The sequence below is a fragment of the Podarcis gaigeae genome, assembly GCF_964106915.1.
Source record: "Podarcis gaigeae genome assembly, chromosome: 4".
Classification (NCBI taxonomy): domain Eukaryota; kingdom Metazoa; phylum Chordata; class Lepidosauria; order Squamata; family Lacertidae; genus Podarcis; species Podarcis gaigeae.
The window spans coordinates 8,139,345-8,163,002 of record NC_139677.1 but is presented as its reverse complement, the minus strand read 5'-3'; the positions used below and the strand labels follow the sequence as shown (position 1 = coordinate 8,163,002).

At 40.7% G+C, this 23,658-nt stretch overlaps 1 protein-coding gene across 5 annotated transcripts in view; it reads left to right on the top strand.

The window, feature by feature from the left end:
* Window positions 1-23,658, top strand: part of KLHL1 (kelch like family member 1) — a 135,141-nt gene that overhangs the window by 14,854 nt on the left and 96,629 nt on the right. For all 5 annotated transcript variants that reach the window (XM_083737807.1, XM_083737805.1, XM_083737808.1 and 2 more), the window contains exons 2-3: window positions 11,302-11,484; window positions 16,671-16,807. In XM_083737807.1, coding sequence (XP_083593933.1) covers window positions 11,302-11,484; window positions 16,671-16,807 — 320 coding nt within the window. The remainder of the gene's footprint in view (window positions 1-11,301; window positions 11,485-16,670; window positions 16,808-23,658) is intronic.

Here is a 23,658-nt window from a genome sequence, read left to right as displayed (position 1 = left end):
GGGAAGAGTTTAAGAAAGAGAGAGAGAGAAGGGGAGGCAAACAGGAAGTAGCATTAAGATGGTTAAGATCATCCATCAACAGTCCCAGGGACTCTGGCTGGTTTCTGATAAGGTGCTTAGGTGCTTTTGGAAGAGTTATCCAAGTGGAAACTAGCCAGCTGAAATTGCTTCTTGCTAATTGTGTCCAGCTATGAATTGTGTTGTGCGTGCAATGTGAACAAAAGTCAAGTTTGATAGTGGATGCCCTAGGTCTAATCGACTACATGTGTTATTTCATATGTTGTTCAGTTTGTGTGTTTGTGTGATATGCTTTTTTGAATGCATGTTCCTTGTGCAACAATTTAAAAACATGGGCATGATCTAGACCCATCAAAGAAGTGTTTCAGTAAAGCGCGTTGCAAACTTTGTATGAGAAATTGGGTTGGCAAAAATGGAACTCCACAGCGCCATCTGGTGTCACAGTGTTAGAATGCATGAACAACTCATATAAAACACTTTTTCTTTGCCAATGTAGTGAGGGCAATGTGTTCATGGTGTTTGTACTCAGTGCAGTTATTTTTGACAGCTACCAAGGATTAATACACCAGACAACCTTAGATGGGTAAATAAACTGTGGGTGGTGACCTGTTTATCAAGTAGATAATTATTTTTGAATGAATTTATTATGGCTGTCTATGAACATATTTCAACCTTGCTGCACTTTTTGTGTTGATACATACTTAATAGGATTTAGTGCCATTGGGAATTAAGTTACAGAAGACTGATATGTGAAAGAGCAAGTATATTGAAAATCTTATAACTGGGTTAAAATGGCAATATTGTGTCTTACACTAAGCCTCTTCCACAGCACTGCCATTATTTTTCTACCTTTTCAATGGGATTCATTTTAAAGTTATGATACTGCAGTTTCCTTTTCCCTTCCTTTTTTTAAACCTTAAGATGTTATGCTCTCCTATGGGAGTAAAGAGGAGCTGGGGGATGCCTGTGAATGCTTCATCTCCATTTGAAGGATCATGTACAGTGCTGGTGAAACAAATGTTGTCCCAAACAAAACATTAAACTTACTTATCTATAAGTTCACATTCAGGCGTATTGGAACACCAATGGTATATTTACGTTACAGAATTAAACTGGTATAGCAACCATTCTCTGTTCCCAGGAAATCGTGGAAATTGATCTGTGAATGAAGGACTAGGGATGTTGAACACCAGGATCTTCTGAATGTTGCAGTTAAATGGTATAAAACTAAAACAATATGGTTGTATGCCTTAATCATGGGTGGTCAGAAGGTAGATTGCAGTCTACTGATGCTGGCCAATTTCCAGTGAAACAACCAGTGCCTGCTGTCACTCGGATTCATGGAAGGAGTGCTAAGCTTATGTAAGAAGGACTGTGCACTTAACATAGATTAGCTATGTTTTCACTTTTGTAAACAGATCCTGATAAATGCTTTTGCTTTGTAAAAGGAAAACAAAAAACAGACCTTTTAAGATGGATGTTAATCCACATCTGCCCTAAATCATGCAGTTGGGATAAATCAGGGAATTCAGAGAAATATATTGGACTCTACTTCAGCCCTAGACCGCACATGTCAGACTGTTACATATGATACACTAAAGAGATTCACCATGCCATGGTGATGGTCCTGCTGGACAGCTGCTATAGTTAAACATGTTATTACCATAGGGATGTGTTTTCAAGGTAATACGCACACTGTCTCCTAGATACTATAATAATACTAACAAAAGCCTTGTAAAGTTAGATATTAAGCACTCACATGCTAAGCCAAACCATGGCTTTGTTCAGACAAGAAAATGAACAGGTTTCTGGACTGAAGATCTTTACTACATCCACTGAGACTACCTGTGCCTCAAGTGACAGGCTTTCTTTGGCATCTTCCCCACCACATAGTAGACACGGTTATGCACTCTAATCGGCATTTGGTGGGGTTCAATGCAATATTTCCACCAGTTGTGCTCTAGCCTTTACCCATCCTGTTTCATCACTTGGACGTCCCTGGTATATCAGGGATCAAAACAAGCTCCATAGCAGAGAGGACACTCATGAGTGTTTATGCCAATAAATAGCCCATTTCATCTCTCCGTTCAGCAGCTCCAGAGGCTCAGCAGGATCGACAGTTATCTCCAGTGGAAAAGCAGAAATCCAGCGGGTTCCATAAGTCTCCATGGATGGGCATTTTAAACTGGTTTCCCACCACCACAGAGAGAAGTAGCCGTAGCAAATCCAAACTTCACCAGAAATCGGTCTGACCATGACCATGGAGTGATTTCAGCTCCCGATTCCTGTCAGACCACATGAGATTTATATGCTACGTCCCTCCAGTCTCTTTTATGGCCAAAATGAGTTAGGTGAAGATTCTGATAATGTCTTCTGTGTTGGGTGTTTTGAATGTGCACCTCAGGGATCCTTGAGTGATGCTGACTCTGTTAACTTTTCAGTGCCAGGTGGAACATTTTCATAGTGCAGGACTTTTAAATTGTGTTAGGTTTAGTTTGTTAGTTTAATCTGGTCTTTATGTATTTTTTTCTATTGCTGATTGCTTCCCCCCTTAACTATGAATTTGTTGGTGTTTTGCTTTAATATTGCAGTAGACTGCTCAGACAATTTGCTTGTACAATTTGCTTGCTGGCACCTCGGGTTACATACGCTTCAGGTTACATACGCTTCGGGTTACAGACTCCGCTAACCCAGAAATAGTACCTCGGGTTAAGAACTTTGCTTCAGGATGAGAACAGAAATCGTGGTCCGGTGGCACGGCTGCAGCAGCAAGAGGCCCCATTAGCTAAAGTGGTGCTCCAGGTTAAGAACAGTTTCAGGTTAAAAACGGACCTCCGGAACGAATTAAGTACTTAACCCGAGGTACTTAAAACAAAAAAACCTTGTCCCTGTGGCAACTCTCCTTACTCTGATGCAATTTCTCCAACAATTGTAATGCCAATCTTCCAGATCATATGAAAAGTGCTTTTGTCAATGCTGGATACTAGGAAAGTATCCATGTGGCTAGGACAGCCCACACAGTGAGCCATTACAACAGAGCAAAAAGAATTGTGACACGGAGATAGATCATATTGAGGACAAAGTTAAACATAGCATCCAGGTCAACATATCAGTGGCTTGCATAAGTTCACCTGGATAATTTATAGCTGAGTTGAGATCTGAGTCTGGAACTCATTTCTCATACCCTTAACCATTCTGCTACATCAGCTTCCAATATCTGCTACAGCAGCTTCGGAATTTGCAGTTCTGTGTACACTTGGGAGTAAGCCCACAGAACACAATAGACTTACTTCAATAAACATGCATAGGATCAGACCATATGATGTGTAGGAACCAAGCCATTTAGGGATGAGTAATTCAGCCCATTAAGAGCTGAACAATTTATGCCTTTGTTGGGACTTTTGCATTATTAGGTTTATTTTTTAAAGAAATTAAGCACTGAATTCTTTAGGCCCTGTTTTGTTTACAAAATGAAACTGTAATCAGGGGAGAAGAACGTTGCAAGGGAATATAAGAACCTCTTCTTTGTTTGCCTTCAGTTTCTTTTCAGTTAAGCAAATATTAAAAAGTGATGCCATTTGGTATGCAGTATGCATAGTGTTACACGCCTCCGACTGTCTAAGCAGAAAGATTCCAGGGTTTCCAGGGTTTGGTTTCCTTGGAAAGAAGGTCAGCAGAGACTGCGGTGTCTTTAGAATTTACATTGTTTTATTTGCACATATATACAACATGAGCCTATGATGGAGGGGCTCACAGTATTAACACCCCAACACATCTTGCTTCTCCCTTAGTCACAGTCTTGGATTCCAGCACAAATCAAGCATGCGTCTACCTCCAGATTCCTGGCCTCCTTTTCTGCCCAGTTCTCTCACATCTGGCTACTCTTCTATTGTCCTTCTGTCTACCAGCCAGGTGGGAAAGGGAAAAGCCCACCCATTTGCCCCAATACACAGACCAAATTCATTGTTTATACTAATTGTGGTGCTTAACTATTCTAATTCACAACTATTGCCTAGACAAAGGGATTGGATTGGGGAGTTTGCTTTACTTCCTACCCACCACAGATGCGGGAACCCAACAATTGGAAAGGACTCGGGGCACCATGCAGACAGATCTCCCAAACCTACATCATTAGTTAGGAATACACTGCACATAGACAATGGAGGAATATCTGCTAGGGTGTTTAGTGAAGTGCAGAGAACTGAAAAATTGAGCATCGTATAGTTCTTGTTCACTGTTGTTCTCCATATTGTTCAAAAGTGGCATTTTCCTACACATTCGTTTAGGATGAGGGATTGTCAGCTACCAATTACAAAGGCACTCCAAAAGTATCATTAATTCACAAATGGTATCAAAGGATATCATCACCTCTGTGGTTTGATCCCGGGTAATGGGCCAGGCACAAAAGCTTAGGACTCCCTCCCCCTGCAATAAAAGACATATGCTACTGGGCAAACAGGGAAACTCGGTTTAGGAGAGGCTTACAAAGTTGAAATAAGCTGTGCCATCCTGACAAGACGGCCTATTGATGTCTCTCCCTCCTGGATGGCAGAGGTGGTGCCTACCAATGTGCTTTCCCTCACATTATGCCCGGGAACCCAAACATTAAAATTTTGGAATGTTACAAAAATGTTGCACCTGCTTCCCTGTGTTGCTTTCATTATTCATTCTCCAATCTTTTTGAAAATGGTGGCATATCCAAATTGGAATTCTAGGAAGTGAAAAGCACTGTAAGTCTTAGTAGAAGGGTATACACAACTGGCATTTAATCGTGAATCCACATTCCCAGAGCCAACTCAAGATTGAAGAAATATGAGATAGTCTTGGAAGGTGAAGGAAACAGAGTGTGCATGAGCTTTAAAGCTTTCTGGAATTCCCTGCTTGTAGGAACATGGATTATTGATATACGGAAACAATCCCAAATTAAATTTATGAAGACTATTTCTGTTGGAGACTTTAAACACAGGCCATGTTTCATTTTTTGCAGTCAGATTTTTGATAAAGTTTGTACAAATATGAACTTCTAGATTACTTCTATTTGTTTTGACTTTTTCATGCATTTATGAAAAGCAGTTTGAAAGGGAAGAATGAGAAGGTGCCTGTAAGTCAGACTTGTGGGAAAGGGCTTTTTATTATTATTCTGGGAGATATATAGCTACTCTCTATTAAAGTGAGCATTTCAGAATCTCCACATTCACATTAAAATTTAATAAACTTAAACCATATGAAATTTTAAATTTGAGAATAAAAGTTTAATTCACCCCTTCTGCTGAATACCAATGTTTTGAAGATTTCCTATGCAGACAGAAGAAAGCATTAAAATTGTTAATATTTCAGTTAACAACAAACTGGTTTCAGTGAAAGACTTCAGGTTTGGGGTCAAAGGCACGCAAAAAGATTGCTTCATTTGTAACCTTGGAGGAAAGGTTAATGTACCAAGGTGTTACGTATTCGGGCTTTGCACCTCATCTGGCTGAAACATGGATCCTGAACTGAAATGAGGCAGTTTCGGAGGATCTGGGCTTTAGCCAGATTGGGTTGAGGCATTGCTGGATTGAGCTATCTGTTAAAAGTTTGGTGTTTGGGGTGGGGTGTGGGGTGTGAGAAGGAGGGGAAGGCAGTCTCTGCCCACCAGCTGGTGAACAAAGCATTCAGTCCCGCCCTGATTCACCAGCACATTCTCTGCAGGAAATGTTGCAGTCCCTAAGTGGTGGATGGGGAGTTCAGTCCTGCTCTCTGCAGTGCAGTTGGGTGGCAGCGGAAAGGGAGAAGGAAACAATATGTTTAATTGGGGTTGTAAAACACAAGTGGTTGTTTCATATGGTTTGAAACCCTTATTAAGCAGCAGGGCTGGCTCCTGAATCTGGCAATTAAAGCATAATATCTTTTGGATAAGTTTTCAAATGTGTAGACCTAAAGATGCTTCTACCATGATGAAAGTGGGTGGGGGATATCCCATGGCCTTTCCATGATCGCTGCTGCTGGTCTCCTTCCCTGGGCTGCTTGCACAGGCTGCTGGAGTACGGATGAGGCATGTTAGGTGCAAAACTGGAATTTTATTTAAGCACACAAGATGGGGGTTAGAACCTAATAGTTTCAATCAGAAATACGGTAATTAAGAATGTACCTATAACTTCCACTTTAAACTTGTTTCTAATTAAACTATTTCTAGAATGTTGATTTGTATTACTAAGCCAGTAAAACATTTCTAGACCCTTTCTAGGATCTTGTCCTTCCCCACAGGGAAATAATCTGTGTTGCCTTTCCTAGCAAACCCCTAACCTCTCTGCTATAATCCCTAGCCAAAGCCTGTTTCAGCATTTAGCAGTCAGTCCTTGAAAGACTTGGATGAAAGGTGTGTGGTGCTATCTAGAAACAAGAAATTCATCAGTTGTTGTTACATGCGTGTTATGGGAGTAGGAAAGACCTCTACTTGCGATCTTGGAGAGCATGTACCAGTCTCAAGCAGACACCACTGGGCTACACAGCCTGCTATAAAGTGTTTACATGGGTAAGAGTTCTCTATCTTGGAAAAAAAAATTGGGGGAAAAAATATTTGCCTTTCCCTCTTGAAATCAAAATAGCACATCTTTTTCTTTCAAATCTATTTACAAGGAAAAGATTTGAAGAAATCCCTAGGGTGTTGGCGTATATTTGTTTTTATAATGCTCTTACATCCTTTTCTGTTTGCTATTCCCTTTAGTTAAAACAAGAAAAAAAATCAATAAAGAAGACTTCATAAACATAATAGACTGGATTAAAATACTAGCTAGAGGATTATATAATTAGATCTAATTACCTGCTCATAAGAAATGTGTGTTATTAAAAAAAAAAAAAAAAAAGCCGGAGATGGCTTTACATATACTTTTTTGGTCGATGTGTGAAAAACCCTGCAGACGACTCCCCTATTTTTTTCCCCCACCCAGAAAATGTAATTTCTGGAGTTAGGAAACTGGGATAAAGTGTTCTGCTACTTCCCCATAACTGGAAGGTAAAGAAACAGAGGAACCTTTTGCAAGGTTCCACATACATTATTTGATGTCAGAATGTGAATGGATCACAGGCTCCTCTGCAGTAATATCTTCATGATATTAATATTCTCTACAATAATATCTTGTTTCCTCCTTATTGTTCACACTCTCTCCATTGAGTTCCGAAATTGAATCCTGTAACCGTCCACTGATATGTTGTCATGAATTGTCATGCTTTATTGCCCTGTGTAGTATCTCCTTCATCCCCTCCCTCCACATCAGGAAAATCCCTTGCAAGGCCAAGCAAGCAAGTTGCTGCATCCTCTCCCCTCATCTTCTGTGCATCCTGGTAGAGAAGAGTGCGGCCAGTGAGAGGTGGTGGACTGTTCCTGCCACTTTACTATGAGCCGCATTGAACCATTACAGTGTGGTGCCAACCACTTGGAGCTTGGAAAGCCACTCCAGAAAAAATACCACGATCGAAAAAGCTGCCGTGAGATCAAGCAGAATTAATAGCAACACATTTTCCCTTTTTCTATCCCGACAGAGGTCATCATATGGGTTACTAATACAGTTCCCATTACAAAACATGGCCTAAACCCCAATTGAAATGGATCTTAATGAGGCCACCTAGTGAAATAACAGAACAAATGAGATTTGGCTGGCAACAATACCTGTTTTATGCTATTAGCCAACATTTACAAACTTTGAGAGCAAGTCAGTTACACACACACACACACACACACACACTGCTTTCCAATTTATTAATTTATTAATTATTTATTAATTTTTTAGGCCTTCATTTTTTGTGTTAATGGGTTTTAACCAGGAGAAAGTTAGTTTGCTAAAAATGCTATCGTCATATCTGGTTTGTTGCAAGCTTTTTGGAAAACAGTTAAATTTGATGATGATTGAGAGGCATTTATGTTCAACAAAATATGCTCACTGGGTTTGGCGGTGGGCGAGGTTTGTGGCCCAGTGTGTGGCCCCACTGTCCTCCAGCAGCCATGCTGCTCCACTGACCGTCGCTCCGCCCACCCCTTGGTCACCGTGGAGTTTGCTTTGTGTTCCCGTCAAAAACCCCTTTTCAAATTGGCCTATCCGCAGTAGTCTGGGGGGTGGGGCAAAAGTAGCGGCCCAGGAATGAGCAATCTTCACTCCAGTTCACTCCTAAAGGATAAAAGGGGGCCTGCACCGACACCAGCAGCGCAGTCGACCGAGAGCATTTTCCTTCATCTGAGGTCTGCCTGGGCATGTAATAAAATGTGTCTTTCTGGTGCACATAATCAGAGTTTGGTTACATATTTCAGACAAAGAAATGTATTTAGTCTTTTGGCAAAATGAAACAGTGGTGCCCCGCAAGACGAACGCCTTGCAAGACGGAAAACCCGCTAGACGAAAGGGTTTTCCATTTTGGAGGCGCTTCGCAAAACAAATTTCCCTATGGGCTTGCTTCGCAAGACGAAATATCTTGCGAGTTCCTGCGGGTTTTTCCCCTCCCCCCCTTTTCCTAAGCCGCTAAGCTGCTTATCAGCTGATCCGCTGATAAGCCGCTTATCAGCTGATGTGCTAAAAGCCGCTAAACCGCTAATAGCGCTAATCCGCTAAGCTGTCAATGGGCTTGCTTCGCAAGACGAAAAAACCGCTATACGAAGAGCCTCACGGAACGGATTAATTTCGTCTTGCGAGGCACCACTGTATTACCGTAAGTTGTGCAGAAGCCTTAATGGGTTGTAGAGTAGCATACAAACATCAATGTACCTGAAGTCAACTTTTAAGTCAACATTTGTTAAAATAAATTAAAATTCAGGAAAAGTAAACTCTCAGGTCAGTAACTGTGCAACGTTCTTTTGTATCTAAGTAAAAACCTTATTGCAGGAGGAAAAGTCATTCGATTTACCTTGATCTCAGAAAAGATATATTCTTAACAACACAGTTATGTGATGGTTGCTTTGATTATCATGACTCGCTGAGTGTCAAAAAATGTGGATAAAGCCAGGGTAACATAGCTGGAGCTGGACAGATAAAGCCAGGGTAACATAGCTGGAGCTTAGGATGATAAGATATGTCAGTGGGAGTTTTGTCGCTATCAAAAGGGCAGGTGCTTCATGTGGAGTCCTAATTCATGCTGTCATGGGCCCTCACAGGGGTCCCAGCATGCCGGGTATTACAGTTTGTTGCTGTCACTTCCAGAAGCATTCTTTACAGCCAGATAAGACAGTCTAGAAACCAAAGTATTGCACAGTTGTTTACTAATAGGGCTGTTGGCTTTAGAAGCATAGCTGTCACCATTTTCCCTTTTCTTGCAAGGAATCCTATTTGGAATAAGGGAATTTCCCTTAAAAAAGAGGAAACATTGACAGCTATGTTTAGAAGGCCTCCCAAAAACTGTTTCAGTTACTTTGCCATTCATAAGGTTGAGTCGTAACAAGCAGTTCAGGCAACCTTTTTAAAATGCCAAGTACAATAAACATCTCCATTTCCACTGCTAGTTTTCTTCTGTAATTAATATATATCTATATATTAGGCTTGAAAGGAGCATTCAGTTGTAGCCAACAGAATAGGCTGTGGTGTGTGTATAAACCCCACAACAATTACTCCAATTTCCAAATATACCTATGGCCCAGTAAGGTTGGCGACCCCTGCTTTATGCACTTACAAGCCTCACTGATCTCAGTGGAGCTTACTTTGGAGTAGTCATGTAGAACTGCATCCCAAGGAAGTTTGAGAAGTGGTAACATAATTCACGCTTGTTTGTTTAAAATCTGTCAACTCGGTTTTTTTTAGATATGGCAGAAGTTCACTGAATTGTTTTAAAATGATTTCAGTCCCAAAACTACTACTACTACTACTAATTATTATTATTAATGTAGACAGAATAACAGGACTCAACAGTAGCAGAAATATTTTTTGGATGGAGCTATTCATCTGCTAACTTATTATAAAACTGACATAATGTTCAGGCATGTTGATTCCCGAGAATATAAGATGACAGACGGTTCAGACACAAATCCAGTTTCGTACAATACATCTCCCTTGGAGAACTCTCCAAACAGAATTCATCTGGTTGTCAGGAAAACCTGTTACTTTCTCATTTTCAAGCAAGCTCAGCCATATGGTTTATTCAGCTCCAAGTCAAATTTTATTTAGCAATGAATACAACTGTTCGGAAAGGAAAATAAATACACTTTTATAAAATCACCAGTGAGGTTCCCAGTTCCTTAAAGTTAATACTACAGTGTCTACAGTGATCCATTTATCTAAAGAGAAAAGAATATGCACTGTAATTATTATCTGCTTTATTTTGAATAATGGTGTGTTTTATGTTGTTAACCGGGCGGGACTGACTGCAAGCTCCAGTGGTCATGACCAATGTCAGGGGGGAGCGTCATGAGCCGGAGGCCCATCACATCCCAGAAGCTGACTCATAGAGGCAGGATACTGTAAGGCAGTGTTTCCCAACCTTGGGTCTCCAGCTGCTGTTGGACTACAATTCCCATCATCCCTGACCATTGGTCTTGCTAGCAAGGGATGATGGGAGTTGTAGTCCAAAAACAGCTGGAGACCCAAGGTTGGGAAACACTGCTGTAAGGAACAGGAGAGTTGTCACCAGCTGTCAGACTTCTGTTGCATGAACACTTTCCCAACAGCTTTTGGGGGTGGGGGTCACTGACCCTTTTGCCGTTCGGGCTAGCCACCCCTACTCTTCACTTTCACACCATCCACAATGGATTTGTATTAGAATCATAGAATCATAGAGTTGGAAGAGACCACAAGGGCCATCGAGTCCATCCCCCTGCCAAGCAGGAAACAAAGTTCAGTATTGTAGAAATGTAAAGACAGTTTACAAACATAAGATATAGGCTGTATATTTTGAAGACTGACTGTAGAATTAAAAGCATGCATGAGTCTGTTGGCATCCATGTTTTTCGGAAACAACAGAAGAGTGCACCTTCAGGTGTCTTTGAGTATATAGCTGGGTGGGGGGTCCAGCCTTCTGATGCCTCTCAATGTGGGATCAGTGAGATTCTAGTCTTCTCAAGGTGCACATCCCTAGATTGGGCTGGGGCTCTGTATATGCAAATACAAATACAAATATGCGCACAGAACCTAGTTTTCTTGCATGCATGGTTTCTCATATATCTATGAGAATGACCATGTATTATGCCAGCAGGGGCTGGTGTGAGTTGTGTAAAGGGCACATTTCAGTTCTATTCCTTTCAGCATTGAGAATCTGATTAACTCCTTGTTCCTAGAAGCATTTCATCATGACTAACCACCCACAACCTTTGCCTTTTATTTGGGCTTACAGGTTGTCAGCAGTCAGCCATTCCTTGACACCTCCATGTGACATGGACCCAAGTAGTTCTGAGGAGTTCTATCAAGCTGTACACCATGCTGAACAAACCTTCAGGAGGATGGAAAGCTACCTGAAGCAACAACAACTGTGTGATGTTATCCTGATTGCTGGGAACCGTAAGATACCTGCACATAGGTAGGTGATAAAACATGGTAAATTAACTCTGATTTAGCCTAATCTTTGCAGACATGCCCTTACGGACTTTGTTCCGTATCTTGAGAAATATTTCACTCTTGATCATAGGTGTATATCCCTACAAGCACAGTGCGCTGCCACTACCGCTTACATGTCAGGAGTTTCAGCATCAGGTCTAAAAATGTACATGTGAACTGCATAGCAATCTTGCTGCCTAGGCAACTAATTAATTCCTAATACCGTTTTTATGGTAATGAGGTTAATGCCACTGAACTAGATCATCTACTATCAACACTTAGTACCATATTTTACCTCTCCAGTTTCCAAATCAGAGGAAAAGATGCCTCTTCTTTTAACCATCTGGTAGCATCATTGGAAGGAAAGATTACAGAGACAGCCTTGGAGGGATAAAAGATGATGATAGTTTATCACCATAACACCTTTGCTTCTGGGGAAGGGGGGAAAGGAGCGAAGAAGGTGTAGTAGTCACTTACCGCAAGCATGTACTGTCTACCTTTCCTTCTGCATTTGCTAACCACAACAAAAGAATACAAGCTGTGCTTGGGAACTGTTGGTGTTTATTCACCGACGAAGGAAAATAGTGGGAAACCATGTATAAATTGGGGGAAGGGGGGATACAAAGAGCCTGAAATAGAGCCTGAAATATGTTTGTGCATGTATGTTGAAAGCAAGTCAGAGTGAATCCAGAGAATCTTGCTGTACAACCTGGCTGCCTAGCAGTCTTGATCATGGTGTGCTAGCCTCTTGCTTCCACCTCCCCACAAAAAGTTGACCAGTTCAAAGCTTCTGAACAGAATCTCTTGAGAACAGGTACTCAAGTGCCTGCAAACATTATAATCAGAAGGCAGTGAATTGCAGCTTTTAAGATACCTATTGTGGTGAGTCATCAAGGACACGTTGTCACTAAACTAATTTCAATTTGAAAATAAGTATTAAAAATAAGCTGGGGTGGCTTTCTACCCCGACTACATATAATGGCCCATAGGATACTATTTCATCCAGTGTGGTGTAGTGGTTAAGAGTGGTAGTCTCGCAATCTGGGGAACCGGGTTCGCGTCTCCGCTCCTCCACATGCAGCTGCTGGGTAACTTTGGGCCAGTCACACTTCTCTGAAGTCTCTCAGCCCCACTCACCTCACAGAGTGCTTGTTGTGGGGGAGGAAAGGAAAGGAGAATGTTAGCCGCTTTGAGACTCCTTAAAGGGAGTGAAAGGCGGGATATCAAATCCAAACTCTCTTCTTCTTCTTCATCCTATAGCCAAATGTCAGTTGTGCTGAGAATTAATTTCTACCCTGAGGTATATTCATAAGAAAGAAATGTGACATTGGTACCTGGCCAAACTTGGGTTAGTAGTGGTGACATATTTGAAAAGGGCAAAGTTGCAGAACTAATTCCTCGTAAAGATTTTACAAGACACGTACCTCTAATGTTCAGCAGTAGCCCACGTTCAAAGACTATTGGGGGAATTCAACATGTGCTATATTACAAATGTTCTGTCTGCAAAAATATTGCAGCTTGTCAGATGGAATGATCCCCCCTCTTGTCCCCATACATACTGTTCTAGGGGTTCTTTGGACACACACCCCGAGCCAATTTTGGGGGACAGAAGGGAAGTGTGATGAGTACAGAGAAGGGGGAGTCTCATTGTGCAAGTGGAACTCCTTTTGCCAGTTTTTTGTTGTTGTTGTTTTGTTTTTGCTGGCTCGGTGTTTAGGTGAGTCCTGGCCTGCATTTCAGCCAAAGTCCCATGAAGTTACTGAAAGCCATTATATTTCAAATGCTCGATTCTGTTCATCTGAAAGAACATAAGACAAAGGTATAATAAAAAGAAACCTTTTTATGTTTCTGCTCTGATTTACTTTAGACAGTTCAGAGTGGGTACATCTTACATACTTGCCAAATTTGGAAAGTGTGATAAAGTACTTGCTGGACAGTGGGAGGAGTTGCAGATTTTACAGGGGCAGGGGAAATGAGATTTCTGTTTACCATTTTTATCTAAAGGGTTAGTAGACATATTTGCATCACTGTGTGTCTGCACACTGAATCTGATTTTCTGACTATTTCAGTTCAACAGCAATCAAATCTTTTTGAAGCGGAAAAAAAATGCTTTAATAAATATAAGCTTGCCCATGAAATAAAAACTGCATCACATTTTTGCCTCGTACTTAAAGGTGCATGCATGCTTGTATATTATTTCTGACTTCTAATCTGCAGTCAACAGCTCACTCTGTTCCATCAAGAATTACTGGCACATATAGTGCACTATATATTACACACCCCTTACACACTCTCTTCAAATCGAATTTCAGGCTGTGAAATAACTTGTAAATATGAGGAACAGAACACAAGGCAGATGTTTATTGTGTGACATTTATTGCAACAATGTTTCTCTAAGCACTTCTGCAACTACCATGGGCCCGTGCGGGTGAGAAAAAAGCAAGGCTTTGCATTTGAAGTATTGCAGGCCCACTTGCAGCACCCTCATCCCCGCCCCTGTGCAAGGGCAATAGTTCACTGCTTTTATCTTTTTCTTTTGACCAGCTCCAGGAAAAGTATGAGCATTTAGCCACGCGGGTGGCGCTGTGGGTTAAACCACAGAGCCTAGGACTTGCTGATCAGAAGGTCAGCGGTTCGAATCCCCACAACGGGGTGAGCTCCCGTTGCTCAGTCCCTGCTCCTGCCAACCTAGCAGTTCAAAAGCACGTCAAAGTGCCCAATTGGCGAGATGAGCGCCGCAACCCCAGAGTTGGTCACGACTGGACCTAAGGGTCAGGGGTCCCTTTACCTTTACTTTTAACACCTATAGAAATTAAGCTCCTAGAGCTGGATGTAGGGGGTATATGAGCTGCTTGTCCACATCAGTGGAACTACATCATCCCTATTGGTAGATTATGGTAGAATGCCTAATTTCTCATGCATAACATTAGATGATCCATGTTTTCTTATAAAGGTGATAAATGCAAATGCGGGTAATTGAAAGCAGTGGGCGGAAGCTTCATATCTACATTTGCAACTCCTCCTGCAATAAAATCCACTGTTGAACTAGAAACCAGGTGGGGTCAGGGTGGAGGGAAACTTAGGTCACTTGAAATGTTAACTTTTCCTTGGGAAACAAGGAATTGTGGTAAATTTTCCAATTGCTCAGATCTCTGCAACACCCTGGATAGTGCACGTGGAAGTAGTAGGTTTAATTAAATGCTGGCTTCGAAAAGTTGGATCAAAGTATTTTGTGAAATGATGGATTATCTTTGGGCTGCATATAGCATGCAACACTCCATGGAGGAAACAAGGTTCATTAGTTTATTCCTGTAGCATAGCAGGAATTGAAAAGAAGAAAATGACATCCAGGAGACAACTGACCTTTCTGCCGAATAGGTCAACATGCCTCAGTGGCAAGATTTAGCACCACCTGCAGCCCTCTGAGGTGCAGAAAGCAACAGTTCATTGTGAATTCAGTGAGTCCAAAAACATCCTTATTTTCCTTTTGAATATTGGATGATTTAATAGGATGTCATTTCTCAGAATTAAGATTAATTATGAGGCAACTTTCACTCCTTGTTTCACATGGTTAAACACTAGCTGTGGTAGTAGTTCACCAATGTTTTTTTTTAAAAAAAATTGCTGCTCACACACACACAAAAAAATCTGAGTAAAATATTTTTACGTACATATGAAATAGATGTTTAAGAGACATCCAGACCAAGTTATTTTGGCAACTTGCTTCAGGAAAAATGGGTCTTTTCATGCTCACTGAAAGCCAGCATGAGGCCCCTGTCTGGATGCTCAGGCTGCCATCAATCGGGTGCCTCCCAACATACCTGGGCTGAAGTTTGGCGTGAGAAAGTAGCCTCACTTTGGTCTCATCCTGCTCCAGTCTTTGTTGAATGGGTCTGGAGTCACGGCTATGTATATGGCCAAGACCCTTCTCCTGCTACAGAAATGCAAGGTAATGCCCACATTAGGGGAGGGCTGTATTTCTTAGCCCAGCTTTGGGGGTCATGAAGATGCTTGACATTCTCTTCTGCCACCCATTCTGGTGACTGAGGGCAAATATAGCCAACTCGATTTTGTAGACTGGGTTGAAGATATCTGACCACCACTTAGCAAGGACCCACCCCAAAGGATATTCTTAGTGCATAGACTATCACAGTTGTCTCCTAGATACAATGGGAGACGCTACTCTTTTTCTTGTAGTCAGTATAGAGAGACAGACCTACATACCTTTGCAGGCACCTTCTTCACCTCTGAGATACAGCAAGCATTATTATTCTAGAAGTTTCAAACCTTCCAGGGACCATTCCAGGTCCCATTCTCACATTCAGCAGCATGACTCTTCTTCTCCCAGCATTGAATCATAGAAAGAATGATACCATTCAGGAGCTAAGGTTGAGTCCAGGCAGGGAACTCTCTAACTATTCCTTCCATCACAGGACAAATGGAACACTATTATTGTTTGTGTGGTATCAACATTCTTGACCTGCTAATGCTTATTCTTTGATAGCTGTTTGACATTGATTGACCTTAAATCAAAATAACCAATGTGTTACTAATTTTGGTGTGTGGTGATGTGTAGTTTTTAAATGTTACTTTTAAATTGATTGATTTTCATGAAATATTAACCTTTCTTAAAGTGAGATCCTATCCATGCATACAGTGGTCCTAATCCTAGATAACCGTGCATAGGATTGCCATTTGAGTCAAACTAGTGTGCTTGATTTTCATGACATTTTTTAAAAAAACATTTCATGTTCTTAAAGCACGGGTGGAGAATAGCTGGGGCTTATGAGAGTTAGAGTTCGACAACATCTGGAGGGCTACTAGTTCTCCACCCTTGAATTTCACAGAAGGTTGCTTCTATTTTTAATTTTTAAAAATCTTTATTGATTTTATGTATTAAATCCATCCCGGACAGAAGAACAAAAAAAAAAAAAACAAAAAAAAACACACATCACCTCACATACAAAGAAATTTTTACATATAAAATAAAATTCTTTCATATATTGGGACTTGCATCATCCTCAATATGGGTCCATCATTACCTTGTTGACTGCATATTTGCATACAGCAGGTTGCTTCTAGCTGAGCACATTGAGAACAGGGCTGTTTAACAGTTAATGTGAAATGTAATGGATTAATTAAACTTGTGATCTTCTTTTCTTTTCCCAGACTTGTTCTCAGTTCTGTTTCTGATTACTTTGCTGCCATGTTTACAAGTGATGTTTGTGAAGCCAAGCAAGAGGAGATCAAAATGGAAGGCATTGACCCAAGTGCACTCTGGGATCTTGTTCAATTTGCATATACAGGTACGGAATAATATGCACTAAATTATATTTTCTTAAATGGAAACTTCCATAACCGCAAAGACACATCTGAACCATAGTAAGTGCAAAGAATTGCAAAAAGATGAGCGGAAGTTGAATGCCATGTCTTTGTAGTATTTATGTGTCCCATGCTCTTTGTTGGAGTTGCCTGTGCACTGGAGAGGAATTAATAGTTGTAATTAAGATGTGGGAGGGCCTTTGGTTATCAGCAATTGTTGTGTGTGGTTGTGGGAGGGAATTATGCCCTTGACCCTTAACAACCTGAGCCAGTCACCCTTTTGAGGTCTAAGAGTTGTTGGTCTTAATGCAGGTTTGCTTTGTGCATGTGATCATGGACCTTCTCCAAAGAAGTATGCAGTGTATGGTTTCAGAATGCTTGATCAAATGTGTTGTGATGTGTATGTGTGGTTGATGCCATAGTTTGGAGCGGGAAAGGGGTTAGCTTGCCCCGTGTCTACTCAAAATTGCATCTTCCAGAACTGGGATAGAATCATTGGTTTTTAATGCCGGTGAACTGCTACATATGTTGGTGTGTAATGTGCAGTTAGACCCTTATTAGTATCCTGAGATAATACAGGAAATACACCCTGTTCACTGAAGTATAAAAAATACATGAGACTTTCACAAACGTGCGTGGTTACAAGTAGAATGTCAAGCTCTGCACAGAACTGATAAGGTTTTAGCTTAAATAAAGCATGCTACCCTTAGAGAAGGAGGGCATTAGGAAGATGAGTAGAAAATTAAACTGCCAAATTGCATGCATTTATTGACAATGAAATTTTAATGTATCTCTGACCAAGCAGCACCCTCAGCAAAATAAATTAAAACTTCAGTATGTAATGAATATCTTTAAAGCAAAACATGTTCAGTCTGAGGAAGAAACAGTGTGTGTGTGTGTGTGTGTGTGTGTGTGTGTGTGCGCGCACATACACACACACATATACATATACATTGTAATGTTTATGTTAACTAAATTTCCCACTTCCATTAAGTGTTTTAATTGAATATTAAGATATTTGTTAAAACATTCCCTTATTATAATGGGATTACTCTATGTAGTTTTACTATGATAACTCAATACAGAGTTTTCATTACAACATAAATGAAATTACTGTTTCATTAGGATTGCCACTTTAATTCACATGGTATGTATTATGCAAATGTATAAATAACATATTGCAGCAATTTATGTTTATTTTCCCCCAGAATGCCAATTACTTAGCTAACAAAGAGTGGCTAGTTTAAAATATATGTACGTTTTAATATGCAGAGGAGAATAAATCTTCACCCAATATGGCAACATCTATCTGACTATTCAAATAGGTTTTCATTTGTGTACCACCCATCTGGATTTTCTCTTCAAAGGAGAGGTCCAGGTGTTGGGGGACACATGTTCAGTGACAGATTACAGTATCTGAATCCAAGCATCTGCTTTCCCTTCAAGACGTGGCCAGTGCTGTAAGAATTGATAGCACCAATAAACTCTTTGCTCTGGGCAGACCATCAGCAAGTTGTTAAGCACCAGAGTCTCTGGACTCCATATACAGCAGAGAAAAATATTGTCCAGTTATATACCTTTAAGTTCTGACATCTCAGAACTGGCCCACATGTAACATGGGTTATCATTAGCCAGCCCTGGTGATCTCTTAGAGAACACTTGGAGGAGATAAACAATAACTAGCATTATCTGTATGTTATAAAAAGAGTTTGGGAATGGAGCTTGCCAGGAAGCTTTTGAAGCAGACTCTTTGACGCACTCATACAGATGAATAAAGCAACTACATTTGCAATAGTTTCTAAAATAGCACCATTGTATAAGAATTTCCATTGCACTCCTTTTGTTCCACCTAGCTATTTTAAGGGTTTGCAGAAATTGAGAGAATGGTTTTTACAAAGTTTTAGTTAAATCTGGTACCTTCAAATGTTTTAGATGGCAGATACAGGAAGAGGTCAGATTCTGAATGCCTCTGTCCTTAGGGTTAAAACAGTTTGAACACCTTGTATATATTATTATATATTGTCCTTTGTACAATTTCAGAGGTTGTTTATATTTAGTGCTTATCAAGGTGACACAAATAATATTAGTATTCATAATGGGATTGTGTCAAAAATATCCTGCCACCCAAGCACTGGTTGTAAACTTGTTAGTAATGGAACTGTAATGCAGAGATACATGCAGTTTGCTGAACTTCCTTTTTATGATTTTGTTGTAAACGTTTATTGATTCTAAAAGGCCAAGACTCTGTAATACTTTAAGGGGCCCCTTCATTTGCTTTGTATTGATAAAAAATGTATCTTTGGTTGCATACAAAGCAATAGGACATTAATTTAAAGCAGTCTTGCACAGATTATTACTGACCAAATTGAACATAGGCCACCACAATGTATGGCAGCTGGAGAAAGTCCCTGGGCCTGAGGTTCCTCACCCCTGTGTTATTAAGATAGTGTGGTACTTCCTGAGGTTATAAATATCAGTCTTCTTCTCTCCATAATATAATGATTCTTCACTGTACACCTATTGGCTGTCCAGAATCCTTGTAAGAGGAAAGGCATTCTCACAATATAGTGTACTATAGCCACTCTAAGAAAACCTCAGTCACTTACAACCACTCCCCTCCTCCCTTGTTAATCAAGCCGAAGACAAACATGTTTTGTACCACCTGGAAACAATCTCCCAGGGCCACCCCAGGGCGTGGGGAACCTTTGTCCCTTCAGATGTGGTTGAAGTACGATTCCAATCAACTCCAGGAAGCGTGGCCAGTGGCCATGGATATTCATCAGTATCTGAAGTGCCAAAGGTTTCCCATACCTGGTTTATAAGTTCTTTAAATCCCAAGTCTATAAGTGCTTGGGCACACTAACCCTGCCTTTCTGTGTTGCTAAGTTGTGCTGCTCCTTCGCCCCTCTAGTCTGTTATTCCCCTGAGTGCTACCCAGGAAACTGAGATGATGACTGGCATCTGTCTCACAACCCGAGATAATCATCCTTTTTGTTGTCTTCAAAGAGGTCCTCAATGTAATCATTCTCCTCTCCTCTCTAACCCAATGTTCTTGCCTTTTTTCTCATTCCCACTCTCCCACCTTCATCTTGTTCAGGCTAAAGCCGTACTGTGCACTTGTGCCACCAGCTTACCCCACAATCTCTCCTTCCCCCATCTCTCCCTCGCCATCTCTCTTTCTCCTAGGAAATCCTTGTAATTTCCTAGTTAATTTCTGTTTCAGTATTCTTTTAGTTAAAAACTTTAATTTTTTTACATCTATGACTTGTTTCTGTTTCTCCCTTGGCAAAGGCTAAACAATCTGAATATTATGCATGCTTGCTTCTTTGTATTTTGGATGCCATGCTAGTAGGACCAGGCTCCACCAGCCTGACATCAGGCTATCCATGGCTGGAATAGAGCCAGAATTACATTGGAAAGATTTCCCAATGCACCATTTTAACTGTATTTCTTCAAGCATTAATATTCCAGAAGGACTTAGCCCCTGAACATAGAATATTAGCATGCAGATGTGCAGAAACATGTGACCTGAACAAACTGCTAAACCATGGTTTAGCACTATGTGGATGAGCCTTCATGAGCCTGAGCAAAGGCTTGCACGTTATTCTTCCGCTCCCCACTCCCCAAGAGTACATCAATCCAAACTTATGTATAGAACCAAGGCGATAGGATTTGCATGTTTTTAAGGGTACAGAATGTGCCAGCAGAGGCTGTTCACAGGGACTCTGCAAAATGAATACTAAGGCTGGAACTAGCAAGTGCAATCCCCTTTCCTCCCCACACAGACTTAGATTTATGTAGATATATTGCCTAGTCAGGTCTTCAGTGAATGGTGAAAGACACACAAAGAGGAGGAGGTAATAAAAGTAGTATTTTAGTATATCTTTTTCCTAAGTATTTCCAGTACAATAATTTTTTTCCTGCAATCTCTTTGATTCCTTTAATACAAATATTCCGTAGTCTGACAAAACTGAAGGCAAGATTACCAATTACATGTGAAGGATACTTGCAGGCAACCTTTTCAAGATTTTGTCTGAGAGGAATCTGTAATTACCTATCAGAGCTCCCAACTGCTGCCAAGAAGTTTAAGTGAGGTACTCAATGGTAGCGCAAGCCACAGGTATTCCCATTTCACATCTGTCTCATTTTTTCCAGATTATAAACATTGTTTTAGACCCTTTTAATGATATATTTGCATTCATTTTACCCTGCTGTGCGTTCATACATTTATCCATCCATTCATTCATTCTCTCTCTGTATCTGCAGGTGCTGTAAAGAAGTTCATTACTGTACACAAGTCACTCTTTCTCATGCCTCATTGTCATTTACTATTCTACCCAGTGGACGTGGGGAAAAAATAGGCACTTACAAATCTCTGGAACTGTTCACTGCCGCCACTATATTGGTAATAGACGTCTCACTCCTATCACCCATTTCATAAATAAGGGGGGCGGGGTAGCACAAAGCACTGGTTCAACTGCAGCTTACAGCCCATGTTGAAATTGTTGTGTTCACTGTGAGGTGATGTCCCCTTGCCCTGGCTTACCGCTGCAAGGTGAAGACCCATTCACACAAGCAGTGTAATGTCAGAGGAGGAGATTAATGGAAGATTCCAGTTCCTCTTCATTGATTAGAAAAGTCACAGCACCCCCACCAATGACCTCTTGTGAGGTTAGTTACTTGTGTGGTAAGTCATTTGATGCGTCAACTACAATAGTTCTTATCCCTGCTCTATCTGGCATTTGCTTCTGTAAGCCTTATATGAGTCATTGAATGAAGACAAATTTAGGATAGAACTGTAAATTTCCTCAACAAACCAAGTTTGTTCTTCTTGTCAAGTTGTCCCAGTCAAGGACTTTTAAGTACAGGGGTGAACAGCTGAACTATAGCTGTGGGAAGCTGAGCATCACACTTGTGATTAGCCTAATTTATGCTGTAGTGATCAGATTAAAATTAAATGGTTTCTCTGCAATTGCAAAAATATGAGAAAATTATTAACATCTGTGAGTACTCAATAGGTTTACTTTCTTAACATGCCCAGTACACATTGCCACATTGCCTGACATGTATCTCCCCCCCCCACCTCTATTATACCCAGCTTTAAAGCCTCACTGTTACAAAAACAAACATTATACACCCCCCAAACATTATTATATATAGCTATAACACACATATTGGCTCTTATCTGGCTAAAATTGTTTCTGACTATGTCATGTCCACACCAGTGGAACAAGCCACTTGGTTGACTTAGACTTTGGGCTCACCCAGACTTCCTTTTGTGCTGTATTTCTAGGCACACATCCAGGCTTTAAAGTTGCATGTTCAAGCAGGGCTTTGTTTTTGTTACCACTGAATTTGAGCAAAATGCAACCAGGTGTTCCATGGATTGATATTTGCTCAGATTTTGTGGTAAAATACGGGTTTTCCCAGGAAAGGCACTGGAACAAGAAAAATCTGCTTGGATATGGTGCTTTAAAGCTTGGACCTTTCCCTTGAAAGCATGTCGCAAAAGGAAGTATGCATGAGCTCTTTATTCTAGGAGTGGGGTAGGGGAGCTGAAAATAATGTCAATATATTTCACATCTGGCAACCAAGGCACAACCATTTACCATAAGTAATGTATTTAGTGTTAACTCTGGAAGTGTGTACTTGATTCTGACCAAACTAATCCCTCTAGAGCAAAATACACACCAGGAGGCTTAGTTTGGTTAGAATCGAGTACAGTGGTACCTCAGGTTACAGATGCTTCAGGTTATAGACTCCACTAACCCAGAAATAGTACCTCGGGTTAAGAACTTTGCTTCAGGATGAGAACAGAAATTGCATGGCGGCGACAGCAGAAGGCCCCATTAGCTAAAGTGGTACCTCAGGTTAAGAACAGTTTCATGTTAAGAATGGACCTCCAGATGTAAATACTTAACCCGAGGTACCACTGTACATACTTCCAGAGTTAACATTACTTCTGGTAAATGAGCCACCATAGCTGCTAGAGGGCCATGAAAATTTGTATCCCGGACTTTTTAGACTCTACCAATTTACTATCTGAAACCAAAGGAAAGCATGGATTGCCATATGTGATTTCTCCGCCCCAGCTCTACTACCCCACTATAGAGAGTATGCATTTGTTTCTAAAATGAATAAAAAATCAACAGCATGAATCCATTCACTTCATGTTTTTTAAATTAATGAAAAAATAAACAAAATGAGCCAATTTACTTCATTAATTTTCATAATTAAAATGAATGGAAATTGAAATTAGGAATGAAACAAAAAAATTATATTTCTTGGATTCATTTCCCCATTTGTTACAGTTGAGATGAAGAAATGTAACACTCTGGAACAGCCTTTATATAGGCCAGAGAAAGGAAGAGCGGGGAGAGGAAGGTAGAGACAGATCATTAATATACATTAGGAGTTATTTAAAAATGAGAAATATTTTGTTCCATCTACAATTTGGCAGGTCTGATCCTTTGGAGGGGCAAAATCATGCTGATTGTATGCAAAACACAGACATTTCAGGCAGGAGAAAAGGATCTGGGTCTCCCATTGAAAGCAATGGGGAGATCATTGCATGGGTGGCTTTTCCCATTGCCTCTAAAATAGGAATCTTTTACCCAATCTGTCATAAATTTGGCAATTCTGACACCTTGGAAGGTCCATCTGCTTAGATGGAAAACACCTTACATAACACAGGTGTTTAGCTGTTTCTCCCATTCAAAGCAACAGAATGTGTGCCTTTTAAATGCCCTGTTTAAACAGCCTGCAATCCTCAACTGAGGCCCTTCTTGGTGTGCCTCCCCCATGTGAAGTCAGAAGGGTGGTTCCACGAGAATGG